Source organism: Malania oleifera, chromosome 4 (assembly GCF_029873635.1).
Source record: "Malania oleifera isolate guangnan ecotype guangnan chromosome 4, ASM2987363v1, whole genome shotgun sequence".
Taxonomy (NCBI): domain Eukaryota; kingdom Viridiplantae; phylum Streptophyta; class Magnoliopsida; order Santalales; family Ximeniaceae; genus Malania; species Malania oleifera.
In genome coordinates, this window is record NC_080420.1 from 119,185,869 (window position 1) to 119,213,683 (window position 27,815).

The window sequence follows — 27,815 nt, forward strand, 5'->3', positions numbered from 1 at the left end:
CTCTTATATGTCAATCTAACTCGTTGTGCATGTCTCCTTTGATTCTTTTGATTTGTATGTGATCATAGGAGTTAATATTGATTTCAGTATATATCCAATAATTTTTTTCACAGGTGAATAAAGTTGTTTAGTACCTTTAACAATATGGAGGAGATACATCTTGTATATATATAGAATAATTACATTCCTATAAAATAGAAAAGAATTAAAATACAAATATTCAAAATATATTTATATATATTTACAATTATATCAATCGGATACTGTGGAACCGTATATCTACGGCTATATCAATCGAATATTGTGGAACTGAAATTGATTTAACAAATATCATGGAAAATTTTCGATTTTTCCTTATGATCACCCCTTTGCAAGGTGAGCGTGGCAGAAGGGATAACACTGAGGTTACTTCGAACGAGAAAAAACTGAGACTCGGTGACACTTTTGGTCAATGAATCGGCAAGTTGCAAATGTGAGTAGACAAAATCAATTTTCAAAGTTCCATTAGCAACAAGTTCATGAACAAAATGGTAGTCGTTCGCAATATGTTTTGACCGTGGGTAAGTAATCAGATTGACTGCAATAAAAATTACACTTTGATTGTCACAAAGAATTTTGTGTGGCACTGAGAGTGTAACACGAAGGTCTTGAAGCAATTGACTAATCCACGCAATATCCGCAATTGCAACGGCTAAGGAGTGATATTCTACTTCGGCACTTGAATGAGAGACAGTGCTTGGTTTCTTAGAGGACCAAGAGACTAAATTGGCGCCAAAAAAGATAGCATGGTCCATAGTGGAGCAGCGTGTATCAGGACATCCAGCCTAGTCCGCATCAGAGTAATCAAGAAGATCACAACTGGATTGTTTATGAAGTTGAAGTCCATGATGAGGAATGCATTTTACATAACGCAAAATACGTTTGAGGGCATGAAAGTGGTCCTTGGTGGGATCTTGCATGAATTGGAAAATATAATTCACATTGAAGGACATATCAAGCCTAGTGATGGTCAAGTACTAAAGAGCACCGGCAAGAGAACGAAACATTGCAGGGTCGGAGAACAACTTTTCTTCGACTGAGAGATGTTGTCCGACAACAAAAGGTGTAGAGATAGGCTTTGCACCAATCATTGAAGCATGCCCCAAAAGATCAAGAGCATACTTTGTTTGATTGAGAAACAAACCTTTCTGATCATTAGATTGAACTTCAACGCCGAGAAAATAATGAAGATCACCCAAATCCTTCATGGAGAATTCCTTATAAAGCTGAGTAATAAGGATTTGAACCATAGAAGGATTATTTCCAGTTATGACCATATCATCAACATAAAGAAGTAGATAAACGGTTCCAAGTGAGGAGTGATGGACAAACAATAAGGAATCTGCCTAACTAGAAATAAACCCAAGTTTAAGCATAAAAGAGCTAAAGTGATGAAACCAAGCTCGAGGGGCTTGTTTCAAGCCATAAAGAGCACGTTTCACACGACACACATGCTGAGGGAACTGTAGATCCATGTAGCCCGACGGTTGTTCCATATACATGTCTTCATTGAGAAAACCATGGAGAAAGACATTTTTAACATCTAACTGATGTAAACGCCATCCAGAAGTAATGGCCAAGGACAAAATAATTCTGACCATAGCACGGCATACAACGAGGCGAAAGTATCACCAAGACCATGAATCTGAGAAAATCCTTGTGTGACAAGACGAGCCTTATGGCGCTCAATAGACCCATCAAAACGAAGTTTGATTTTGAAAATCCAGCAACATCCAACCACATTATGATTTTGAGGACGAGGAACAAGAACCCACGTGTTATTTTTTTTCAAAGCTTGAATTTCATTATCCATAGTCGAGAGCCATTCAGGGTGTTTTGTAGCAGATTTAAAACCCCTAAGATCTTTGAGAGCAAGAAGTACCTGAAAAGCCTGAGAAGAAGACAAAAGAGTCATAGCATGATATAACTGTGGTTTCAATATACCATCTTTACCTCTAGTAATCATCCTTTGGCTAGAAATGGTCACATGAGGAACCGAAGACTCGAGTGGAGGAAGAGGTGAGTATGGAGCTGCAGAATCCGAGAGGGGTTCCACATAAAGAGAAACTTGGGGATCAAAGGAAGGATCCGAGGATAGATGAGAAGAGTCACTGTAAGGCAAACATGGTGAACTCGAAAATGAATGAGAAGAACCAACATTAGAAGAAGTACACACACAATCCTGACGATCGGAAAACTGAGTGTAGTCAATGTTAGACTGTAGATTTTTAATAGAGTCACCATGACAGGGAAAATTATTCTCATAAAACTGCACATGTCAAGAAACATAGACATGATGTGTCTTGCGATCTAGGCACCTAAACCCTTTGTGAAGGGAACTGTAACCTAGAAAGACACAAGGAGCATATTTTGGAGACAATTTATTAGGTGAGTAATCTCTCAAATAAGGAAAGTAAAGACACCCAAAAGTGCGAAGCATAGAGTAATCTGGTTACTTACCAAACAGGAGCTCATAAGGAGTTTTGCCATCAAGTGACGGTGACAGGAGTCAATTAATGAGAAAAATGGCAGTAAAGAAGGCTTCAACCCACAAAGAGAATGGTATATGCGCATGAAACATAAAGGTAAGGCCAGTTTTTGTGACATGAAGGTGCTTGCGTTCAGCTGTGTCGTTTTGACTAGGAGTGTGAGGACATGCCAGAAGGAGCACAATACCACAATAGTGCATATGAGAGCGGAATTTATTATTAGTAAATTCAGTTCCACCATCGCACAAAAAAGATTTTTTTTTCACTGAAAATTGCATCTCAATGTATCGTTGTAAATGGATGAAAGTATTAAAAAAAATCAAAATTTTTTTAACAGGAATATCCAACTAAATCTGTTACTATCATCAATAAATATTGCATAGTATCTATATCCAGTAAAAGAAAGAACTGATGACGGACCCCATAAGTCATAGTGTAAACGATCAAAAGGTATGGCACAACGTTCATCATTTAGAGAAAAAGGTAAACGGTGGCTTTTGCCAAGTCTACAACCAACACAAAATTCAGAATCAATGTTCACCAATTTATTACTTTAAGAAATAGATCCTAATTTAGAAAGAGAAGCAACAGTGCGATAATGTGGATGACCAAAGCGAGCATGCCATAAACGAACAGGGGCTCACGGTGAAGAGGATGTGGTGGACACAAAAGCATGATGACATTGATCCAACACGTAGAGACCATTTTCACATCTTTCAACTCCCAGTACCGCTCTTATGACCCTATCCTGTATGGTAAAACCAGAGGAACAAAAGGTAACAAAACAATTATTGTCTTTAGTAAGCTAACTAGCTAATCGAAATAAGATTTTTCTTAATGCCATGAACAACTAAGAAATTTGATAGAAGAAGGGGACTAGACGGAATAAGAGATGAAATGGAACCAATATGAGAGATAGCTAAATACTGACCATTTTTGTTGACCTTATAGGTCACACACGGTTTTGATTATGACAAATACTCATTGTATCTAATGGGTGTTTGAGGTTTTGTGTAGGAACTAAGTTTGTTAAGATCGAGATGGGCACAAAGCAAGTAAAGCCTGAAGACCAGCTATTATTTTCAATTGTAATATATTCATTTGTAGAATTGGTCTGTAATAGTTAATTAGGGTTTTTGGTTTGTAATAAGCTCACACACATCACATACATGATAATACGTAAGCTCAAACGAACCATAATCCAAAATGACCTTAGAATGACCTTAGGGTTCACCCTTCAGTCGATCGACACCGAACCTTTTCGGTATCTTTATTTTGGACAAAAAGGACCCTAGGACACATACCATTGCACCTATGATTGTTAGGCACTTGAATAGGGTTTGTGTGTCTCAAGATAGGACCGAAATGCACACATTGTGCACTTTCGGTCGACCGGCCAAGGCAGTTCATTCTGCCCCAGTCGACCGAAACAAGCTTGGGACAACAGTTGGCCAAGGCCCTGGTCGACCGAACCAGTATAGTTCAAAACCCCCCAGTCGATCGAAACCCCCTGAGGTCAACAAATTGACCTTCTGGTCGACCGAGCCAAAAATGAATACCAACTACCTGGTCGACCGGAGTCCTCGGGAGAAATCCCAACGGTCTGGTCAACTCAACCAGTCAGTTCAAAATGGCCCAGTCGACCGAACCTCAAAGAAATGGGAAATCGTCCACTTTCGGTCGACCGAGCCTTCAGTTCAAAAATGTTCTAGTCAACCGAACCATATGAACTCTGGTCGACCAGACCTCTCGGGTTGTCCTGATTTTTACCGCAGTTAAACATATTTTAAACAGGGGGTTAAAATATTTGAAATGTCATTAAATTTTTCTAATAATTCCTAATATGTCCCCAACGGTCATAACTCATGGAGTGTCTATATATACCCCTTCATTTGGGAAAATTAGAGAGAAGATTAGAAAACCAAAACCCAATATTTTCTCTCAAGCAAAGTATATCCTACTGCTTATACTCTTTCTAAAACCACTCAAGCTTACCTCATTCATTTCTATATATCATCTGTAAGTGTATTGAGTGTTATTATTTAGAGGTTTGCTCTCTCACTTCTTGAGTGTTTGAATCGATTTTTTACAAGAGCATAACCTAAGTATTCTTAGGAGGCTTTTCTAATAAGCCTACCCTAAGAAGACTTGTGTTAAACTTCCTAGTGTTGCATTCTCATTGTAATAACTTAGGAAGTTTGTATTTGTTTTTTGCTTGCAAAAATATTTTCAAACTTACTCAAATATCTTGTGGTATTCATATTGACATTTTTGTGAAAAGATATTTGTATATGTTATATTAATCTTTGTGGCAATATTTATTCAAGTATATATCATTTGCTAAATACAAAGATTGCATAACTTTTGCAAACCAAGCATATACACTATATTCGTGTTTGAAACATCCTATTGATTGACATACTTGAAACTTGCATGATATTTTATGTGAAATCATTTGATTGAATATTTTGAGATACACAGATTGTTATTGACACTCTCACGTACTCGCTACATTGATAGGAATGGTGCCGTCCAAATAACCAAAAAGTTCTTGGTTGGCTAACAGAGGAACAAACTGATTTTTCCACAATAGATAATTGGAGGAAGTCAGTTTAATGGTGAGCATATGCACCATGGTTTTGAGCGGAAGAGTAGGTGAGGAAGAAGCCAAATCAGCCATGGTAGAATCAAAGAAAAAATTTTGGCTCTAATACCATAAAGATATTTAACAAACAAAGAGTAATGGTCGAAATCCTCCTTAATAATAGGGAGGAGATAACATCTTGTATATATAGAATAATTACACTTGTATGTTCCTATAAAATAGGAAAGAATCAAAATACAAATATTCAAAATATATTTACATATATCTACAGGTATATCAATCGGATATTGTGGAACCGTATATCTACTACTATATCAATCGGATATTGTGGAACCGAAATTGATTTAGTAAATATCATGGAGAATCTTCGATTCTCCCTTATTAGTGAAAATAGCTAGCTTGCATTGATCATGAATGCCTAAATGTCATGTTCTTTCATGGAGTAATCATGAAAATAAAATGGGATTGTTGAGTAATTTGGTGGGTTCAATGTACAAATCTTACCCCTTGCAAAGAAATATTTCATATGAGATAGTTATACATCAATATTTACGTGATAAGTCAAGGCATAAAAATTTGCGGAGCCAATTTGGATACATGGAGAGAAAAGAAAAGAAAAAATGATACATAAAAAATTTTATTTACATTATATTTTCTTTCTATCTAAAATGCTATTATTCAGATGTTGTCGTGCCAAATTGGAAATATATCAAAGCTTAAGACGTGAATCAAAAGTTTAGGGGAAGCCTAGTACATCTTTTTTTTGTTGAAAGTATGAATCACACAACGGGAGATAGCTCGACCATTACTTCCCGTCCTATATCCCTTAATTTTCACCCATTAATTCCAAGATTCAAATTTAAAATCTTCAACAAAAAATTTCTAAATTTTAACTAGTGATGTCCCTTAGGAAACTACACTATGTTTTGTAACTTGTATGCAACAATATCTCTAGTTCAAATCCAACAATACACACGTACATATCTAAACGCAAAGTCTCAAATATAAGATAAGATACCACTAAATTCCTTGAAGACTTTGTTCACGGAAAATTAGTTTGGAATTCTAACCCCTCCATAAAACCCAATTTCAAGGGCTACACTAAGAACTAGCAAGATGCTAGTGAGATTAGCTTATATATGAACTCGCTCTCGATTGTGGTTTCTAAATCTTACAATAACTAGTTAACATGGGTGATGGTGGCAAGGAAAATCTCCAATTGCCTACCATATTGAGAGTTTTAAGTCTTTTGACTTATATGACTCATTGTGCATCTCTCCTTTGCCTTTTTCTTTTGTTATGTATTTGTAAGAATAAAATTGTTGGTGAAGATAGTTACCATTGGTCTCAAATAAATATAAGTGTAAGATTAGATTTAATATGCAAGTTTCAACCCCTACACCCAAAAAAAAAGTGAAAAAAAATTGAGGTTGGGTGCTCATGAGTAGTGAAAAAAATAAAATGGCCTTAGGAATTGTTGTGTGTGAGGCCACATCCCATAGGCTTGGTGTTCATCTTCTTGTCTCAAGGATTCATGACATCCTTAACAAAGCATGCCTAAATAATTACATAGAATTAATTATATAACATTGATTTTTCCTAAAAGGTCAATGAACTAATTCATCTCGTGTTTCTCTTCACAATTGTTCACCATTAGAAACTCAAGATCATGGTCCCATTTTGTTGACGTTGTTGGATCCCACATCCCAAACCCATAAAGATCCCCCTTCTAAAAGATTTTGTCCTTATTCATAAGAGTTGGGAATGAAATTCTCCCGTCATGGTAGCCTTAGTGCAACTTCTTTAAGAAAAATCATATGATTTTTGATAATATTGGTTTTTGAAATAAATAAATAAATAAATTGTTAGCTCGACTAGGAGCAAGGTCTTAAATTTCGATTTTGATTCAAATTTTGAAACTCCAAAAGTATGAAAATTTTCATTTCAATGTCAATTTCCATTTCAATTTGAACAAATAATAAAAATCAGTAGTAAAACATGGAATTCTTTTATGAAACTTTAAAAAATGACTAATAGACATAATAATGTAAGTTTTAAGACTAATATATAACAAGTAAATACATGTTGTGTATAAGGTAGAAAGTTGTAATATAATATGTGTGTCAAATATATTTGTAAAATGATGTACATTAAACATATTTAGTGGATCAGTTAATACAAATGAAATTCATTAATCATTCAAATATTATTTATTATACAAATAATGATAATTTAGAAATAAATGGTTAAATAAAATGTTGTCGTAAGTTTATTTTTTTCATATAATTTCATAAGCACTTGTAATAATCATTTGTTGCTATAAAAATAAATAAAATAAATTAACAGAGTTCATTTCACTCCTAAATCCATCATTTGAATTCCAAGAAAATTTCATTGTATAGTTCAAATTTCGATTAGCTTCGCTAAAATTTCAAGATTCCAATAAAATTTGAATGATTTGTTGATATTTTGATAGAAATTATGCAAAACGAGAATGACTACCATTTCGATTTCGAGCATGACGAAAATTTTGACAATTTCATGAACTTTTAAGACCGACTAGGAGGCATTTAAAGGACCATAACAAACAAATGCAGATGAGGCCTCTTTAGCTTAAAAAGATATTAAAGAAACTCTCGGATATCAAAAGTTGAGAGTCAAATTGATAAATTTTGCAAAAATATATAATTTTTTGACATGTCATTATGAATTGTGTATCAAATATATACATTTATACATGTAATAACGTTCAACGAATATCTACATTTTAAAGGACTCCAAAAAGGTAATCGTCTATTGCCGAAAGGTGAGCCTTCAAAATTTATGTATTCCATATCCAAAAATATACCTATATAGAGCTTAAGTTCCATTTGCAACTTGAAAGATATTAAATATATATTAGCATTTTGATATTTATTAAGAAAATATTAAAAAAAATTAAAAATTTTGTTAAATTCATAAACAAAATTTTAATTTTACACATCCTTAATATTTAATTTTTTAAAATATTTTTTAATTATATTAAACAAATTTTTATTTTTAATAATATTTAATGTAATATATATACTTCCCCTTTATTTTTCTTTCCCTTGCTAATTAAATAGCTGCTATTTCTCCACTCATCTCAATTTAATTTATTTCTTCATTAGCTTCTTGCTTTAGGTAATAGCCCCATTCAACCAAACCAAAAAAAATAAAAATTTAAGACTTATAATATGAAAGTATCAATTGTAAGTAATATGATAGTGTCAGGCCTTGTGCCATACTTAAAAATATGAAATATTAATTAAATAACACTAACAAAAGTTCAAGATTTTTTAAGTATCCATTTCAAACTTAAAAAATATTAAGAAAAATTATTTCATTATGTTCCATCCATATCCCAATTCCATAAATTTAAAATTGCTTTGATGTGAATCAAATTCTACAAGCTTGGAGCTCATAATAATTGTAATGGCCCAATTGCAAGGCGGAACTTTACCAACCCAGCTATATCCCTAGCATCAAATTGAATTATTAAAAATTCACATTTTCATATTTTTGATTATCAAAATAAGTGGGCTAAAAAATCAATATATATATATATATATATATATATATATATAAGAAATTTATAAACAAAATTTTGATTTTACACTATTAATATTTAAATTTTTTTAAATTTTAATTATATTAAAAAAAATATTTATCTTAAATAGTATTTAATATAAAATATAAAAAATAAATAAATTTTTTTCTTATTTTCCTTCCTTTCCTTTTATTTCTCTTAGGAAAATCTGTTTGAAGATAAAGAATTTTGCAAAAAAAAAGAGTAAAATGTAGAACGTAAAATGTAAATTTAAATTTAATTTTTTTTTCTCTATGTTTTATATATACTTATAAATAAATTTTCTTTAAATAACAATTAAAAAACTAAAGATTAAATAAGAAAAAATTTACTATGGGTTTACCCTTTTTATTTTCTTAATTTATCAAACAAGAAAAATAAATCCTCTTAAGCATTTTTATTTGTCAAAACTCAAAAGTTTAATGTTCAACTGATGAATCGCTGCTTGGTCTCTGTTTGCCACCAGACCCAGCTCCATGGTTCTACTTCTTAATAATGGTTAATTAATGCATCTAGATTAAAGGAGAAACAGATCTGAGTCCCTACGCATTTACATCAGTGAGGCAACTCAACCTCATCTCTCCCCTTTCCCAAGCAGGGGAGGACACTCTGTTTTGAATGCTTAATGTTTTCAACAACTTCTCTAGATCGGGTTTCAGTAAAAATCCAAATCCCAGTTCAACAGAACTCAAATAGAGCTTGATTTCCCCCACAATATCTACAGATGAAGCTATACCTAATTTTTTCACACAATTGTGTGTGTGAAGAGAGGTGGGACCTGGGAAAAAAAATTGGAAAATGTTAGCTCTTGGCATTGGAGCACATCTCCATTGACAAAGTGTGCAGGAGAATGCTCAAGCAGAAAGGTTGGTTTGATTTTCGCACAGATAAAATCCTGGAAGCCATTTTTCTCTTTTCAGATTGATTTCCAGGAAGAACTATGTGCGACCCAGAAAAGAGAGAAGGAAAGCTTGAGAAGAAGAAAAGAGAAAACCCAATGGGAGAAGTTGCAGGTTCATACACACAGGAACCGAGGAGGAAGAGGAGGCGGCATTCAGAATTCAGATGCAGCAAACCCTAACACAAGCGAGCCAAACCCTAATTGAACCCACAGCTCGCCTGCTTCCATGTACTTCTATATATAGATGGAAGAACGAGACACAACTCACACCCACGCCGCACCACGGCCCTGTAATGGCGATCCTGCCCCTGCTATGGTTATTAATTTTCTATAGTACCCCTTGTGATGATGTGATTATTTTGGATTTGGTGCTTTTATTAGATTGGAGTAGACCTAATTTTCTTAAGAATATTTTATACCAATCAGGGCATTATTTAGTTTTAGCTAATAATAAGCATAGAATCAAAATGCCTCCCTCAAACTCAAGGCTCAAGCTCAATAATCAGTCGCATTACTCTTACCATCACACATACGACTTAGCAAAGCTAAGCTTTCGTGAATAGATCTCTTTTTTACACAAACTCTAACTTTTTTCTTCCTCTTGAAAACACTATAAGGAACATCGGAACCCTTGAGTCATGAGAGGTGGCAAACCGTGACAGAGTCATGAGCTCACTCATGCTTAGGGTTTTGAAACCCTCTTTTTATGTTTCAATTTCATCTTCCACTCCAACTTTCAAATTCATTGTCTTACTTTCAAATTCAGTCTTACTCCTCATTTGGTAGTGGTAAGAAGGGTAACAATGTTTTGGAGGACACTTTTGACCGAGTTTATCTATTTGTACACAAAACTTTGCTTAACCCTCACAACCAGCTTTCAAGCATGCCTTTAAATTTTTATAATTTCTTAATGTTTAATTTAATTAAGCGATATTTTAGTCTTTTCAATGATTAATCCACTTAGTACTATGTCAAACATGAAATCAAACAATTATTATAACCAACCCAATCCAATTCAATCTAAGTCCTATAAGCCTTACCCATGGGACCAAGTGATGCATTGAAAAAAATAAATTGTTAGTGCTAAACTAAAGAGCATATAAACATAAAAATATGTTTTGGGAGCATTAATTTTGCAAAATAGGCTTAACTCAGTGACTCTTGCCTCAAATATCAATAATAATCCCCACAAAAATTATACATTTCAAAGTTCTTTTTCTCAATGATAATGTGGCATTTCTTGATCGACTGTGTATGCTAATATTTACCAAATTCTTCCAATAATAAACTCTCAAAATTAACCTATATTATAGCTTAATTGGCAATGAAAAAGCATCCAACTCTGATACAGAAGTCAAAAACAATCAGAGTATTATCTAGGGGTGAGCAAAAGGCCGGTTCCGCTAACTTTGGTTAATTAACCGAATTAACTAAAATTTTCGATTAATGAGAACTATTAACCGAACCGACCAAATAGAGGGCCTCATTGAACCAAACTCGACCGAGTTTCCTTTTCAAGTAATTCGGTTAACAGAATTTAAACAAATTAATTTAAAATTAATTAAAAAAATAAAATATAATTGTAATTTTTTTACCAATTACAACTTAATTAAGCACCTCATCTATTAATTTTATTAAAAAAAAAACATATTTCCTATTCAACTATAAGAGTAAAATTTACACTGTTTCGTTACCCACCATCATCTTAATTAAGCAACTCTTAACATATACTAATTTATATTTAAATTTTAATTAATTATTAAATCGATTATTTTGGTTAACCGAATTAACATTTCTCTTAACCGAACGATTAACCAAACTTTGTAAAATAATAACCAAACCGACCAATCTTATTTTCTTAACTGAACCGGCCCGACCAATTTTAGTCAATCAATTCGATTAATTCAAGTTTTCCCTGCTCACCCCTAGTATTGCCTATATCCATCCCCCAAGGGAACTCCAGAATGAGCTCTGGTAAAACCCAGCAATTTAAAATAGGTTCCCCTGCTTAGCAAAATCAGATGCACAAATACAAAAAAAATTAAAAAATAAAAGCCAAATTAGAACTCTTCTTTCACCGGGTTGAAAAATCTCCAGAATTTCCATCAAGACTATGCCAATCCATGACCAATACGAATGACATAGAAACAAGCAATCTTATGTGATGAGCTTTGTGTAGATCCTAGATCTAACTCTATTAAAATATTATCTGCACTCATAAAATACCTCGTGAATTTATCTTATAAAAGACATTTCACGTAGTTGAAATCCAAACCATATAAGCTCAAGATCTCCCTAGCACACATCTAATGTAGAACTGTGACAGGCTCTCCCATACGATCTCTAACGCCCTCGTCAAAATAGCTTACACCTTTATGTAAAATCTACCCACATGATAGTACTAACTCTGATACCAAATGCAACAATTCTAGACCTAACTCTTGTGAGAGAGGCATTGTCTGCTTTGGTCCACATCTCACAAATTTATCTTATAAAAAGTATCTCATATAGTTAGAGTCCAAACCATACTTATAAATCCAAAATCTCCCTAATACACATAGGATGAGGTATTGTGACACTTTACCTAACATTAATCTCTAAGCCAAAAATAATAAGCAATGGCGAAAAAATAAATACACTGAATGAGGCAACTAAGAACATCTTAGTGTACCATGCATCCAAGGACAATGACTGAAATTCATTAAACTTTGCTACACTTGTATCATCAAAACACAAAAAGTAAAAATTCCATCCAGTAAAGGAAGCACCAGTACGGTAAAATACACTCACTAAATCAGAGGTTCTTATAGCAGTTCTCATTGAAGCTCGAAACTCTAGAGGTAACAGATTTATAGATACAAAACAGGTTGTCCAAAACTAAATTACTCATCATCCAACAAAGAAACCTTGATGCATCCAATTCTTCCAACTTCTCAACTTTCCATTGATTTTACCCCAAGCTGCATATAATCAATCATAACTGGCGTTCAAGAACTTCAATAATTCATTTCGTTTGTTTTCTGCCAACTTATCCTCCTTTGTTTTCTCAACCTTCAAAAGGATCTACAAGATAAAGAACAGAAGGTTTATTATCACAAATGCCCTCATCTCTCTTATCGGGTTTACCTTCATCTCTCTCTCTTATCGGGTTTATTATCACAAATGCCCCTTGCCGCTACTGAAAAAATTGAATTGGGTTTACCTTTTTCCCAGAAACAGCACTACGACGAGCACCATCATCTTTATCACGCCCTAAAAACTGGATAAATTAAACAATAGAAGTTACTAGAAAAACTAGTTGACAATGCAAATTTTACTAAATTTAAGCACAATAAAGAAACCTTGGAAAGCTGTACAGGGCTGCTACTCCTCTCATCCTGCTGCTTCTATGTATAGCTCCCATTGCCAGGAACCCAGAAACAATACCCAGGCAAATCAACCAAGTCCCCAGTCGTCAGGTTACAGATCCCAGCTCCAATTTCGAAGAGCCAATCCATAAATAGGCAGAAAGTATCATAAGCACCTCAGATATATGTATATAAAACTAGACACATATAAAAAATTATCACAATGTAGAGTCAGCAGAAAAATGAAAAACCATGAAGAGCTCAAATAAAAATAAGAAAATTATTTTGCAGCTACCGTGCTATAGAACTTTTGCAGCTTCTCATATATAGTGAAAGAAAATTTTTTGTTTATTAAATACTACTATCTAGATCAAACCTGATTTAGCTAAAGCAACAAAATGGAACGAAAATTTTAAGTAGATATATATGTTGCACTGCAAATATAACTTTCAAACACTTCTTTCACCCAGTTAAAAGGTTTCCAAGTTTAGTAACTCGCCTTAGAGTTTAAATGTAAGAAATAAGAAAACTAAAATACGTAACTGTGGTAGTCTATACAAGGCATATTAGTTGTGGGATCCTCATATATCTCCCACTTTGGAACCTAGATTTGGTGCTTTCTATGCAAAAAACAGAAGAATCTCAATCCCACCATGGTAGAACCTGGCTGGTCATCACAAATCACAAGCACTTAGTACTCTCAGCAAAAACTAGTAGGATCTCAATGATATTTCATTTTGGATTTTTAGAATCTTCTAAATTTCTGTGCTACCCCACACCCACTCCCACTTCATGTAAGTGTGGGTGGGGGATGTGCAAGTTACAAATACAAACGCAACAATTAAGTCTTTGATGAATTTGATTATTTTCACTTAGTTTGGACTTTGGATAACATACTAACCTTCAAATTGGGAAAAAGACCAGGAAATCGAATGAACATATATGGAAAAGCACAAGTATAAATTCAAAATATCATCTGTGTGCCATAAGCAATGTTGAGAGATTCAAAAGTACAACACTCAAAAGCATTGACTAAGCTGGCTACTAAAATATTATCTGAGATGAATATACCCATATGAATTAACTTAAATGTGCATCTGCTCAAAGAAATAGTTCCTAGTTGAGCAAGATTACAGTGAGTAATTTGACAAACCTCCTGGGCAGATCCATTAGAAAGCAACTTGCTTTATAAAAAGACAAGTGCAAACCAGGTTTTAGTGAAAGGAATTTTGGAAGCGCAACTGACAGTAACCATCGGCCCAATGGCATTCAAATCCCCATCAATAATTTTCCTAGCAAATTACAGCTTTTTTCAATACAAAACAGCAAAGAGAATTGAGCAAATAATGCAGAATAGCAAGGAGGAGAAGAAGGAGAAGAAGAAGAAGGATGAGGAGGAGGAGGAGGAGGAGTTCTAATCCCTTGAACCTATTCTTTGAAATTGGTCTCCAAAAGTGGGTCCAAGTGATGAAGAAGAAGAAGTTCCAATCACTTGACCCTATTCTTTCAAATTGGTCTCCAAATTGGCCAAAGTGATCAATCCAATTACCCGCTTCCGATCCTACATCACTTTTCCAATTTCCACAAACACAAATCCCATAAAATCAAGAAACTTGCTAACTTATTCTTATCTTCAAGTTCAAGAAATTGTCCTTGGCTCTTTGCACAAAAGAAGAAATCTTACTGAGACGACGAAAAGAGTACAAGAAATGGAGGACAAGTATCTTCCTACAACAAGCAAGACAAAGAAGAAAACTAATGAAAAGCACTGGAGCAACAAATACGCCAATCTCTTTACACATCTACCAGTCACTCCACAAAACAAATTGAAAGCAAAGCACCAAAGAGAAGCTAAAAATATAATTCCTACTTCATGCAAATCAGTTGACATTATCCACCATTGAAAATTCTTGAATTCTGCTCCAACCAAATGAGAAACCAAACTACAACAGAAGTAGCACATCTCCAAAGTTTCTTCCCCTCCTTCCCACAACAAAAGTTCACAAAAATTTTAAAGAAAATAATTTGCCGAAGACAAAGGACACACCCAATGCTCCCCAATAACACTAAATAGCATGCTCCAAAGGAATCAAGAAAAAGTAAAGTGAAGAGAAATGTGCATTTTTCTCCCCACTTTGGACACAAAGAACACACGCATAGAAAGAAAGCCTAGTAGGGTGTTCTAATCTGAAGCACATCATTCATCTTAATGCTATTAAGAGAGACCATGCATGATCCCTGATTTAAGGAGTCTTTGTTCTCCAAATAAGAGAATGCAAAGGGAACTGAACATCACCAGAATCACAAATAACATGAAATATTGCAAGGGAGTTCCCCCAAAGTATCCAAGGTTGAAATCCTACTATCTTCTATTGGAGATGAGCAAAAATAATCAACAATTGAACAACACTAAAATTACAAATATAAGATGATATATTTTCAAGGGAGTACACCCAATGTATCCAAGGTTCAAATCCTACTATCTTCTATGGGAGATGGACAAAAAGAATCAAGAACCCCTCACAAATGAATATCTCTTTTCTCTAGTTTCAACACAGAAAATTTAAAGGAATGAGGTCTTGAATCTTCAACTAATGTCATATTGTTTGAATGAAAGCACTCAAATTATGAAATAATTAATGAAAGATAATTATAAGTCAATCATTAGCATTACAATCTTACAATAGCATAAAGGCAAGCAACAAACAGAGATAATAGGGCCTACCTCTTTTACTCTATGCTTATGACGCTTATGGCGATGACTCTTGCTTTTCTCCTTTTCCTTGCTCTGGAAACCAAAAACGCAATGAAATGTCAAGGAGGGCAAGGAGAGATGCAAATAGAAATATAATAAAGAAGGATTGACAGCCACCTTCTTTGGCTTGTCATTCTGCTTGTGTCTCTTCGAATGATTTGATGTTTCATGCTCACTGTCATAAGAAGTGCCACTTCTGCATTAAAGCATAAATGAGCAATCAATAGAAAGCTGGTCATCCCATTCCTCATTTCTTTATTTGAGCTAAGTAGTTAAGGCATGATTTTAATTTTCAGTAAATGTTTATAATATCCAATAAATTTACTAAACATGATTAATTGTAGGATATGTGAATAAATAACCACCCTAAATTTCACAGAATCCAATGACAAAGACTGTCAATACATTTTCTGAGCAATAATAACCTAAAACATATTTGGATGTTGCAAACATTTTCAGCTTAAATAGTGGGAAGCACTACACTTTCAAAGTTTTGGAAAAACTAATCCACAAGCCTCACCAACCACACCTTCTTTCCATTTCACATTTTGTGCTTCGAAATTTATATAATTTTCAAGATTTAGAGAACATATTTTTTTCAGTGTACAAACCCTTCATTCACCACCATCTCGATCAAAGGAAAGCTGCCACATGGCACATTAGCATATTGGCAAAAGGAAGGGAAACTAAACACAACTCCCTACTAAAAGAGGCACCATGATTCTTTAAATCTTCCTGGGTCAGTTTTGAAACTCATAGCATCCTGCCACGTAGCAGTGTTGCTAGTGGCAGATAGAGGAACTAAAGAGAGGTTTGGCCTCATAGCTACAGTTAAGGGACCCACCAAGCTAGTTTGACACCTAAGAGAGCATGTTAGCCATGGAAGAGAAGAGGAGACTGGCATAGAACTGAGAAAGAGTTCACCCCCTCCACCAGCTAAAGGCAACACACCCTGAAGCTCTGAGCATGATGCTAGCCTATACATCTCCTAAAGAACATAAGCCATAGGCAGAAACTAGCCCATTAGGGTCACAGCTTTTCATCAGCTCATAGACGCCTGGATGGGTGTCAAACACTTGGGCCAAGAATGCTTCTCCCTTGTTTGTGGCTTGCAAACACCTTACTGGTCAGGAACTCCTACATATAGCCAAAATCCCATTGGGGCTAGGTATCTTTGTCTATCTACACTCTCCTGTTGCAAAATCATTGTTCCCTTTGCTCACTCAAAAGGAGGATGGTTTTGAAACAAACTGGCCCAGGGCGGTCGGACCAAACCCGGTCACATGGCCAGTCCAAGTTAATTACAAGCCTAGAAATGAACTTTACAAGCCTAGAAATGAACTAACTTGGAAGTCAACTGGCGAACTAGGATGGCAAGAGTTAGAAAAACATGGAGGGTTGCCTCGGTTGCCCCAACCTTCAACAAAAATGAATTAAAATAATCAAGAAATGAAGTCTTGGACATTTCATAAGGCAATAATGTTAACAACCCAACTGCAAGCTGTTGTTTTAGACACAAAAAAATTAATACATTTATGCTATTCCTATATATATAATATTATGTATGTGTAGTAAATTAAGTAATGATACAAACTAATAAACATATTTAAATATTGATTGAAAATTTAAAAAATTTAGTTTATTCTATATATATATATATATATATATATATATATATATATATATATAAGCAAAAAGTAATCATGCAAACTAATAAACATATTTAAATATTGATTGAAAATTAAAAAATTTTAATTTATTCTTAATATATATAACATATAATATGTTTGGTTTTTACTAGACAACATATAATATATTTAAATAATTTATAATGCACAAAAAAATATATAAATGTATAATAATGTATAAAGTATTTTTAAAATATGAATTCACAATTTCACACTAACCAACTGAGCTGTGGGACCAAGCCAAACCCCTTATCTGCATCAAGGACCAATCTAGTTCTTAAAAATTGCTTAGGATTGCCTCATAATTCTCCAGGTCCAAGCTCTTAACCACCTAAAGCATCTTTTATGTAGAATCTCCTCCATTGCATCAGATGCACATACAAATAGCAATGACAATCACTGTGCAAATCAGTTAATCAACCATCATATAGATCAGCAATCATCTAATAATTGAATAAATACAATCATTAGCAAACAATGCGCTCTTATTTTGCATTGTCACTAAATAACTAGGCCATGCTTTCCCATCTTTAGACCGTTCCATATTTTTATATAGTCACTAGATCGCTTGCGATGTTTTCCTACATTTAGACCATTCCTTGTTCCTATTTTATATACATTGCCATGAATAATTCCTAAGTACTGCACTTCTATAAATTTGTTCAGTGAGCTGCTATAATGCATCCTCACATCCAGTTTCCTCCCTCATCCCAATCCTCACCTCAAAGCTTTCTTTGTTAAAATGTTCTAATGAGTGACCACCCTCAAATGGCATTGCAAAAATATAAAATATAGTAGAGACATGAAAACTGAGTAAAGGGTTTGAAATGAAACTATGAAAGCCCTTGAAGGCCATCATGTAGAAACATCCTTTGCGCTGAAGCATAGAAGAAGAGTTTCTTTCAGCATGAGATGTGACACAGAGAAGGCAATGAAACAGTTATTTTTCACTCATGTACTACCAAAACTCAAAAGATAAATCCTTGATCTAGGAAGCACTTCCAAACCATAGCTCCATGATAGTAGGAACTAGGAACAAATAAAGTTCCAACTGCTCTTTTTGATAACAAGGAAAATGTAGAAAAAGGAAAGACACTAAATTTGAACCTTGAATTCTCGATTATCTGGGATCACTTCACCCAAATAGACCAAAATCTCAAAACCAAACATGTGCCAATCAATATTAATTTTCTATTTCATATTCCTCTTTTTTCCTCAGCTTTGTTAGCAAGAAAACATATCAATAATTTGAAGAATCATGCTAATTTAAAGAATAATGTAAGAATCCTCCGTTAGCGAGCAAAAGCAAGCATTGGGGCTTGTGAATACACTTTTTGAACTCCTTGGTGAAGTGTGGATTTGTCCAAAGTCGAGGGAGCCAGGAAGGTGCTCTTGACAACTTCCCTCACTGGTTTTGGAAAAGGAAAGAATGTCAAGAGGTTGTGTGGGTGTGTGATTGCCTATTTGAGCTGTGTTATGGGGAACTAGGTGGAAAGAAATTTTAGAATTTCTTTTCCTGGAAAGGAGGTTACCAATGGGGATTACTTGGGACAGGGTGCGAATTTGGCTTCACTTTGGGCTTATAGTGCAGGCTACTCCAAAGGCTACTGTTTTCAGGAGGTCAACCAAGATTGGGTGTCTTTGTTAAGTGGTTTTCAGTTTTCTCTTTCATGTTTTCTTCAGGAAATACTTCTTGTTCTCCTTTATTATATCTGTTTCTCCCTGCAATCTTCAATAGAGCTTTTTTTCTATCCAAAAAAAACACACACAAAGTTTAGGAAAAGTGGAAAACAAAAATCATAAAAGGAATATTTTAAATGATCATGCAATAACTGGAGCTTCGGTCTCGTGGGGAGGTAGAAGCTGTGTAACAGTGCTTGAACCCCACCATTTACCATTTGAAAACCAAAAAAAGAAAAAGAAAAACTTAATTATAAACGAGACAAGTATATGGCAGATTTTTCAGTTTTCCTTTCACGGAATCATAACATAAAAATATAAGTGTTAAAAATTTCCCCAAGTTTTTTTTTCTTCATTTTTTACTCACTCGGCAACACAAAGGTAGGATAAAAAAGAACGAACAAACAAACATAAAATCCAACTGTTAAAAAATATTATATAGCCAAATGAACGCAAAATAACACTAAAATTGAACAAACCAAACATCAAATCACCAAGAGATTCAAAATTTCACAAGCATGTCCGTTTCCCCGGGTTTCTCAGCATCCAAACACAGGATTAATTCGAATAAACTCTTGTGAGAACTACACATGACCACGAAAAGTTCGTAGCTTGGGAGATAGAGAAAGGGCACAGAATATTGTAGTTAGGGTTTTTCAAAATAGACCTGTGATCTTCAGAGGAAGAGGAGTGGTGCCTGCGACGACGTTTTGTACGGGAGCGGCTCTTTTTACCAATCTTGAGGGCGTCTCTGTCGCGGCGGTGACGGCGGCGGTTACGGTGGTGAGAAGAGCAGGAGGATGATGAATCGGAAGGAGACAACGAGTAGTCGGATGAGGAGGAGGTGGTGGTGGATGCCGCCATGAGAGAGAGAGAGAGAGAGAGAGAGAGAATTGCGTATTGGGGAGCAAAAATAGATTAAAAAGCACTAGGGCACGACGGTGGATGGAACAGCTCAGCAGCCAGCAATGACTATTAGACAAAGACGACGTCGGTTTGAGGACACGCGCATTTCCTGATTGACGTTGACAGCACGTGCGAGTCACGCGAAACTGGCTAATAACTGAGCCAAACCGAGTTTGAACCGAGTTTATAAGAGCCGGAGAGGGGCTCAAGGTTGGCTTGGAATCATTTATTATAAAAATATTTATTAGAAAATATACTTTTTAATAAAAAAGTATTATCTAAAAAAATAGTACTATAAAATATGTAAAAAATAAATAGAAACGAAACAGAAATTTTACGTGGTTCGGATATATCTATTCCACAGACGGATGTAATAAAAAATTTCACTATCTCAGATGAAATTATTAGATGATTTATGACCGAACTTATACAAAATATCACGTCTCTCTTTATCCCTTATACAAAATGTCTCTCTCCACTTTATCTCACATCTTCTCTTATTCTCACTATGTATCTACTTACAAAAAAGCATCAAATATGTGGGTCCCAAATGAGAAGAGGTGCCCTTTTATAGGGTAATATAGATAGTTAAGCATTTATTGGAATGAAAATTGAAGGGTTGAAAGATGGGGTGACATATATATTTTTCATATCAGTTTAGGATTATAAGTAGTATAGGACTACTTTTTATAAATATTTTTAAAAATTATATTTTTCAGAAAATGTTTATTTTTAGAAAAAAGAAAAGGTAATTTGAAAAAATAATTTTTGAAGTACTTATTTAAGTGTACATTAAATACTATTTATTGATATGAGTATTTAAGTACTTTTTATAATGAGTACTTATTTTTTAAGGATTATACACGGGGCTTAAGTCTATGAGATTCGATTAAACAAAAAAATTTGACAAGGGGATGGGGAGGTTGAAATTTACTCATAAGAGGGTGGAGACATTACTACTACTAATTATTTTTTATTTGGGAATGTAAATTTAAAATTGTGCATTTGAATTTAGCAAGTTCAAACTTAAAATGTATTATTTGACTTTAGTCGTTAAAGAGTAAATTCATATTTGCAACAAATCCATTTTGTATTTCAACATACTAAGTACATGGATTTGAAATTACCCTAAACTACTTATTTTGAATCCAAATATTGCACTTGTCTCATTTGAGATTAAACAAATAGGATTCTTCAAGTTGTATTCATGGCACATGTTATAAAGCCTAGATATGGAACCTTTTTCTTCTTATCATATTATTGTAAGACCTTCCCGTTGAGCTTGTATATCATCAACCCTTCTCGCCCATCTTGTAATGCATTCTTTCCATCTTCAACTTGAGCTTTGACGAGCACATTAATGCTGCTGGTATTAACTTGATCTTTCTTACATGGGTGAGTTAGTCATATAGATCCTTAATTTGAGATCATCAACAAAATCCCATTAGATAGATTGAAGTTTAGGTCTATTCACTTATTAATGTTGTGCAACATCTTAGAACCTCTTTATTTTGCTCACATTGTCCAAGCTCTGAAAAATCCTAGAATCCCTAAATTAACCTCTCTCTCTCTTTCTCTCTCTCTCTCTCTTCGTGTGTGTGTGTGTGTGGAGCTTGAAAATATTTCACTCATCTTGTTTTTAATATTGAAAAATGAGAAATTATTGCAGACGATATAGAGATTATAAGAGAGGATGTGTTAAGTTCTTTGGATCAAACAATTGTTAATTTCTAACCCAGTAATTCTTTATCAATGTCATTTTAATTTTCACCTTTTGCAATCAGCTATTCTATATGTTTTTTTTTTTTATAAGTTGCTATTCAATCCTTTTTTTTTTTCTAGGTTAAGTTCTTTTCTTTTTTTTTTTACCTAATTTTATTGTGAAATTTTAAATCCAATGCGTCCATTCTTTTGTCCAAATTTTTTTTTTTCTCTTTTCTGGAAAATGGATAATGTGGAGGGCAATGGTGATTCAGTTATTCCTGCTCTTACCAATGATGCCAATTTTGACTTTGGATTCCATGACATTCATTCTTTTTCTTCTATGAATTAATATTTAGATTGCAAGCTTATATATATATTCAAACTACAAGTAATTATTTTTGGTATTACTAAGAGAACAACAATGGTAACAAAAATGGGAATCCTTACATAAGAGTGAAATTTGGGTTGATCAAGAGAGTAAGAGCAGTCAAATCAACGACTTAATCTAGATAATATAGTTCAAAACACATGCTACGTGTGAAAAATATATTCACAATTTCACACAACATAATAATTTTTCAAGTAAAACATTGTGCAAAAGTGGCGCTATTTCTATTGGTGTGATAAAAATGCTACGGATCATTTTCTTAACTGTTGTAAGAAATTTTGGCCTTTTTTTATGGAACCTAATATATTAATTCGGCAGCTCTTAACATGTCTTGGATGACCTACAGAAACAATTAGAAGTTCAGCCATTATAAGAATACCTCAATTTCATGGGAAGAGGAGGATGCGACATCTTCTATTTGTTAGTATAAGGTTCGAACATTTGAATAATGTTTTTATTTAACCATCTGCCATCTTTTCCCCTTTCAAAAGTAGTGGGGGGAATGAACCCCCACGGGTATGGCACAGTGGAAAGACATCAACACATAAGAATGAGCATCGGGGGTTCAATTTCAGGTAAATATACTCATGGAGTCAGCTGTACCTGTGGATGGTGAGAGTTTACTCTATGAGTCAGCGGGGACCGTAGATAATGAGAGTTCGCTCTCTGAGCCAGTGAGGACCGTGGATGGTAATGGAGAAGTGTCCCGAGGGTTGGGTTGGTCGAACGTCCAACTGATGCACGGAAGTTGTGTCCACATCTAGACTTTGCCCTGATCAGCGAGACCTACGGGTGGAGGACGTTGATCCGTAGGTTTGGTACTGCACCAGGGAGTCCAAAGGGATCGTTGATGGCTAGAGTTCCTATGTAATAAAAAAGAAAAAAAAAAAAGGTATTGGGGGAACGAGGATAAAATGTGAAATGTGTTTCATTTATGGATTGATTCCTTGAATTGGAAAAATTATATAGGAGACCTCACTCCTCCACATGTGACATGTATCTGTATTTTAAATGTTAGACATGTGATAAATTGGTCATACATTCATTAATATCAAAGGAGGACCTATTTTCAATAAGTGTATAATTTAGAAAACAGACACATGGACATATAGAGGGGAATTCCCCTATACAATTCCTTCTTAAATTGGCATATAATTTTCAACTATAGTGAGTCTTTCAAAATATAATGTGTTTATTAATTATCACTTAGAGCTATTCTATCAACATTTTTGTAGCAATGTTTAAAGGATCTATTTAGATGTAAATTAAAATCTTTAAAAATTATAGATTAGTTGTTGAAGCCCCCTACTAGGGTAAACTTTGTTTATTTATCGAAAATACTAAACGACATAAGCTTGTGACATGGGGCTTGTGTTAAATAGTATAACTCTTTATTTATTTGTATTGATTAGTGTACATTTTATTTTTATCAACATTGTTGTCGTAAAAAATTAACAATCTATGCTAGCTTAATAAGCTGATTTTAGTAAAGTGCTAAATTTGTTGGTGCATATGTTATCTTCTTCCCCTTAGTCTATCTTCCACAGTTCCATGATATGGTGTTTACACAGTAATCCTATAGTTCAAACCATTTAATAATATAGACATATTCAATTTGATATTGTGCTTCTTACTCTATTAATTAACCAATGCGCGTGCGCATACACACACATGAATAAATTTTCCTACTCATCTATCATAATAAGAAAATCATTACAAAACAATTTTATTAACTAATTTAATCAGATATCAGTGCTTGTGATATACTGAGTTTTATGGATGAAATGGAGTTCTCTATGAATTAGTAGCAAAAATAGAATAAGTAATATAAAATGCATGAAATCCTCTATAAACCACAATAGTCCAAGCGATCAAAGAAAACAATAAATCACATTTTTTCTCTCAATATATGTGGGACCACATAATTAAATCACACAAAGAAGGAATAAGTCTTAAAGATCTGCCCTACATTACTTAGTCATACGAGTGAACAAGGCTGTGAGGTAATGTATGTTAATTGATTGTAGATTAGCAACTTATTGGTTAAACTTACTGATTCTAATAGAGGATAGAGCAATGGTCAAATAAGGTCATTTAATTTTGAAGGAGTGTGTGTGTGTGTGTGTGTGTGTGTGTGTGTGAGAGAGAGAGAGAGAGAGAGAATTAATGTTGATGGAGAAAGAGTGCAATGGTAACGCCTCTTGGAGTATCACCTATAGACATTTAATTTTATATCACATATCTTACCCTATCTATTTTTTACAATAAATTTGAAAATGACTTTTTGACTTTCGAACAATTCTTTTTTATTCCTTGATAAGAATTACACACACACACACACACACGAGTTTTTAAATTATGAATTAATTATAAGTAATTAAAAATTATTTAAAGTCGCAAAAGTAACACCTCGGTATGCTCTATCCTTGAGTAACTAGGGCACACCCGAGATATATATCTTCTGCACACTCTCAAAAACTTAATCAGCAAACTCTTAAGTAACTCATGTAGCATGTATAAAAATCCTAACATGTTAATTTGGTATGTAAAATAAATGAAATTGAATTTTTCACTTATCATTTCATCATATCTTTCAACCAAATTTTCATTCCAATCATTTCCTTTGCAAACCAATGCCATGAGTGAATCACAAAAATCAAAATCAACCAAAAAAAAGAATCACTCAAAGGGCGCATTTCTCCTTTCTCAATAGGTACGGCCATATATATAACTTTGTATATATGTATGTATAGTATATGCACAAAGAACCTTCCATTTTAATTTCAGACTCTCTACACGCACATATCCGCAATCCATAACCCCACATAGATGATGATGATGATGATCATCCTATCTATGAATGTCATCATACAACAACAAAACAAGTCATCTCTAAACTTAAGCCGGAGGCGGTGCGGGCGCATTCACAGCCCCTGGGACGGTTTCAAATTCAGATACAGACCCAGACATAGTGAGGCCAGAAGAGTAGGGCACTCCGGAGGGAGCGATCCAGCTGTCGCCGTCGATGAACTTTCCTGGCGCGAAATCAGCCGCCTGGTTCGCCGTCAAGGTCTTGATGCCCTGCCACTTGACCCGGCTGCCGGTCGGAGACCCAGGTCCTTGGTTCTTGAACTCGGTGTAGAAGCAGGTCTTCAGACCATAGTCGCCCATCCAGGGGAGCCAGCCGGCCGGTTGAATCAGATCGTCGATGAAGGAGTTAATGATGATGGTTCGGGAGAACTCCTTCCATGGGCGGCCCAGGTAGGACTTCTGCTGGTTGCGGACGGGGTAGTAAGCCGGGTCGGAGACGAACCTGGAGTTGAGGATTACGAGGGCGGAGGGCTGGCGGCGGTCGGTTCGGCCCTGGGCCGTGACGATGCACTGCTGGTTCTCCATTGGTTTCCGGACCACCATGGTGCAGTTCTGGAAGACGGCGGCGGCGTCGCCGAAGATGAAGTCGATAGTGCCGGAGATGCGGCAGTCACGGTAGAACTGGCGCTTGGCGTGGGCGTAGAGGGTGTCTTGGTACCCGTCGATGTGGCAGTTGTAGAAGATGGACTGGTCGGCCTGGACGCGGAGCGCCACAGCCTGGTGCTTTTCCGGCCCGGCGCTGTTCTCGAACCCGATGTTCTTGGCCATGAAGAAGTCTCCCAGGACGGCTGCACCATACATCAATTTTAAATTAATTTAATTAAACAAAATTATAGTATATTTCATTCAAATCCATGCAAGCTTAAATTCAAAACTTAAAATTTAAATTCTGAATAACATGAATTTTAGGCACTGAATCAGAAAAAGAGGAATAAAATTTTATATTATATTTCAACTGCACATAAATTTAATATACTATCAAAAAATTCAGAATATGGGTTAATTCATTTTAAATAAGAATAATATATTAGGTATAAGGATATATATATATATATATATTAAATCTAATATGATTTTTCTATATATATAAAAGTATATATATAATTTAGATAATATATGATATAAAATTATATGAAATATCCTTTTTCTCCTAAATAAGAAGAAATCGTTAGTTACATCCAGTGTATTAATAATTTCTCCCAAAAAGGTGACATAAATTTAATAACATGAAAAAATAAAAAGTGAAAAATTAAATCTGCGAATTAGAGAGACATGCGTGCATTAAATTAAAGAGGATGAGATTAGTGAACGTACAAACAGTGGCGGTCTTGAAGGTGGGCGTGCCGTCGACGAAGTTCTGGCGGCCGGTGATCCTGGTCTTGGTGGGGCCATCGCCGATGAGCACCAGGTGTTTCAAGGTATTGTTGAAGCGCACAACCTCGTTGTACACTCCTTCCTTAATGTACAGCACAAATGTGGTGTTGGTCTTCTTCGGAATGTGCTCAATGGCCCTCTTTAAGCTCTTGAAGTCCCCGCTTCCATCCTTCGCCACCACCATGTTCGGCTTCAGATCCGCCGGCGACGCCTGCAGCAACCGCCTCCTCTTCGCGTCAACCCACTCCGGCACATCGCTGCCGTCTTCCGCAAGAAGGCGGCGCCTGAATGACGGGATCTGCAGCGACGTGAACACCGACTCGAACTCGTCGATGATGGCGAGCCCGTTCTTGGTAAGCTCCGCCGAGGTCTTGAGCGCCTTCTTCATGTTCTCCCCGGCTGACCCGGTCGTATTCTGGAACCCATCCAGGCACGTCTCTTGGTACGTGATGGCGGCGCTGAGCCAGACCTTCACGTCGGCGACGAGCTTGCCGAGCTTGGTCACGTCAAAATCGGCGACCTGCTGAAAGGAGGTCTGGAGGTCACTGATGGCGTAGTCCATGAGCTCCTTGCAGTTCTGAAGCGCCTGTGCGGCCCTTGGGTCCTTCTCGAGCTCTTGGAGCACGGTCGAGCGCTGGGCTGCGTTCGACACCTGCTTCATCGCCACCTTGAATGAGGCCTGGATGAGGTCTTTCGGGTCAGAGGAGTTTCCGGCCGCCGACGAGAGGCTGTCGATGCAAGCTTGCTTGTAATCTGTTGGCTGGCAGATGGTTTTGATGGCTTTCATGGAGGCAGAGACATCATGAGAACCCGAACCGCCATGCGCGGCAGCGGGGTTGCTGTGATTGCGGACGTACCCGACAGTCACAGCAACCACGATTGCCAACAAGACGAAAGAAGAGATGCTGATCACGACAATTCTCTTCTTTCTCTTCGAATCGTAGTCTCCCATTTTGTTTAATCGAGGAAAAGAACAAAATATATATAAAATCTAACGAAAATGTTAAAATTTAATTTATTTTTATTTTTATTTTTTGTTTTATGGATCGGTCGAGGGAGATGGAAGAAGATCGGGAGGAAGAGACAGATCGACCGAAAAGACCTGACCCTCTCCTTGGAGGCTTGGACGGCTCCGCCGGAGTGTGGGATAGGAAGTGGGCATGGCGGAGTTATTTATAAGAGGGGAGGAAATTGGGAAGAAGGGGAGTTGGGAAGTTCGTTATGACGGTTGGAAACAAGAGGCTTGGAGGGAAAGTTGAGTTGGGCAGCGGAGGGCTTGTTTGGAGTTTTCTAAACATAGGGGATGGTGACAACGTTTGGATATGCCTCCTTTGCTGTCTCATTTTCAACCTCATTTTCCGTTTAGGTCTTTTAGCCAAATACGGCTTTGGTCAAAGTCCACCGCTGCCTTGGTAGAAAATACACAATTTTTTAATTTTCTTTTTTTTTTTTCTCACTTTT

General features: G+C 35.5%; 2 protein-coding genes across 3 annotated transcripts; both read right to left on the bottom strand.

Moving 5' to 3' along the window:
* Positions 1-12,338: 12,338 nt before the first annotated feature.
* Positions 12,339-20,072, bottom strand: LOC131154174 (uncharacterized). Of its 2 annotated transcripts, XM_058106757.1 has the most exons (6): positions 19,779-20,072; positions 15,861-15,939; positions 15,714-15,776; positions 12,983-13,027; positions 12,844-12,900; positions 12,339-12,704 (listed from the first exon to the last, which is right to left on the bottom strand). In XM_058106757.1, exons 1-6 carry the CDS (start codon positions 19,973-19,975, stop codon positions 12,612-12,614), a joined length of 534 nt encoding a protein of 177 aa, XP_057962740.1. In that variant the 5' UTR covers positions 19,976-20,072; the 3' UTR covers positions 12,339-12,611. The 2 variants fall into 2 exon arrangements, 1 of the variants encoding a protein (XP_057962740.1); XR_009136384.1 differs by lacking the exon at positions 12,339-12,704 and having other exon boundaries at positions 12,858-12,900; positions 12,983-13,185; positions 19,779-20,028.
* Positions 20,073-24,820: 4,748 nt separating this feature from the next.
* On the bottom strand, positions 24,821-27,473 carry LOC131154176 (probable pectinesterase/pectinesterase inhibitor 21). Its single transcript, XM_058106758.1, has 2 exons — positions 26,295-27,473; positions 24,821-25,768 (listed from the first exon to the last, which is right to left on the bottom strand). Exons 1-2 carry the CDS (start codon positions 27,304-27,306, stop codon positions 25,008-25,010), a joined length of 1,773 nt encoding a protein of 590 aa, XP_057962741.1. The 5' UTR covers positions 27,307-27,473; the 3' UTR covers positions 24,821-25,007.
* Between the last annotated feature and the right edge of the window lie 342 nt (positions 27,474-27,815).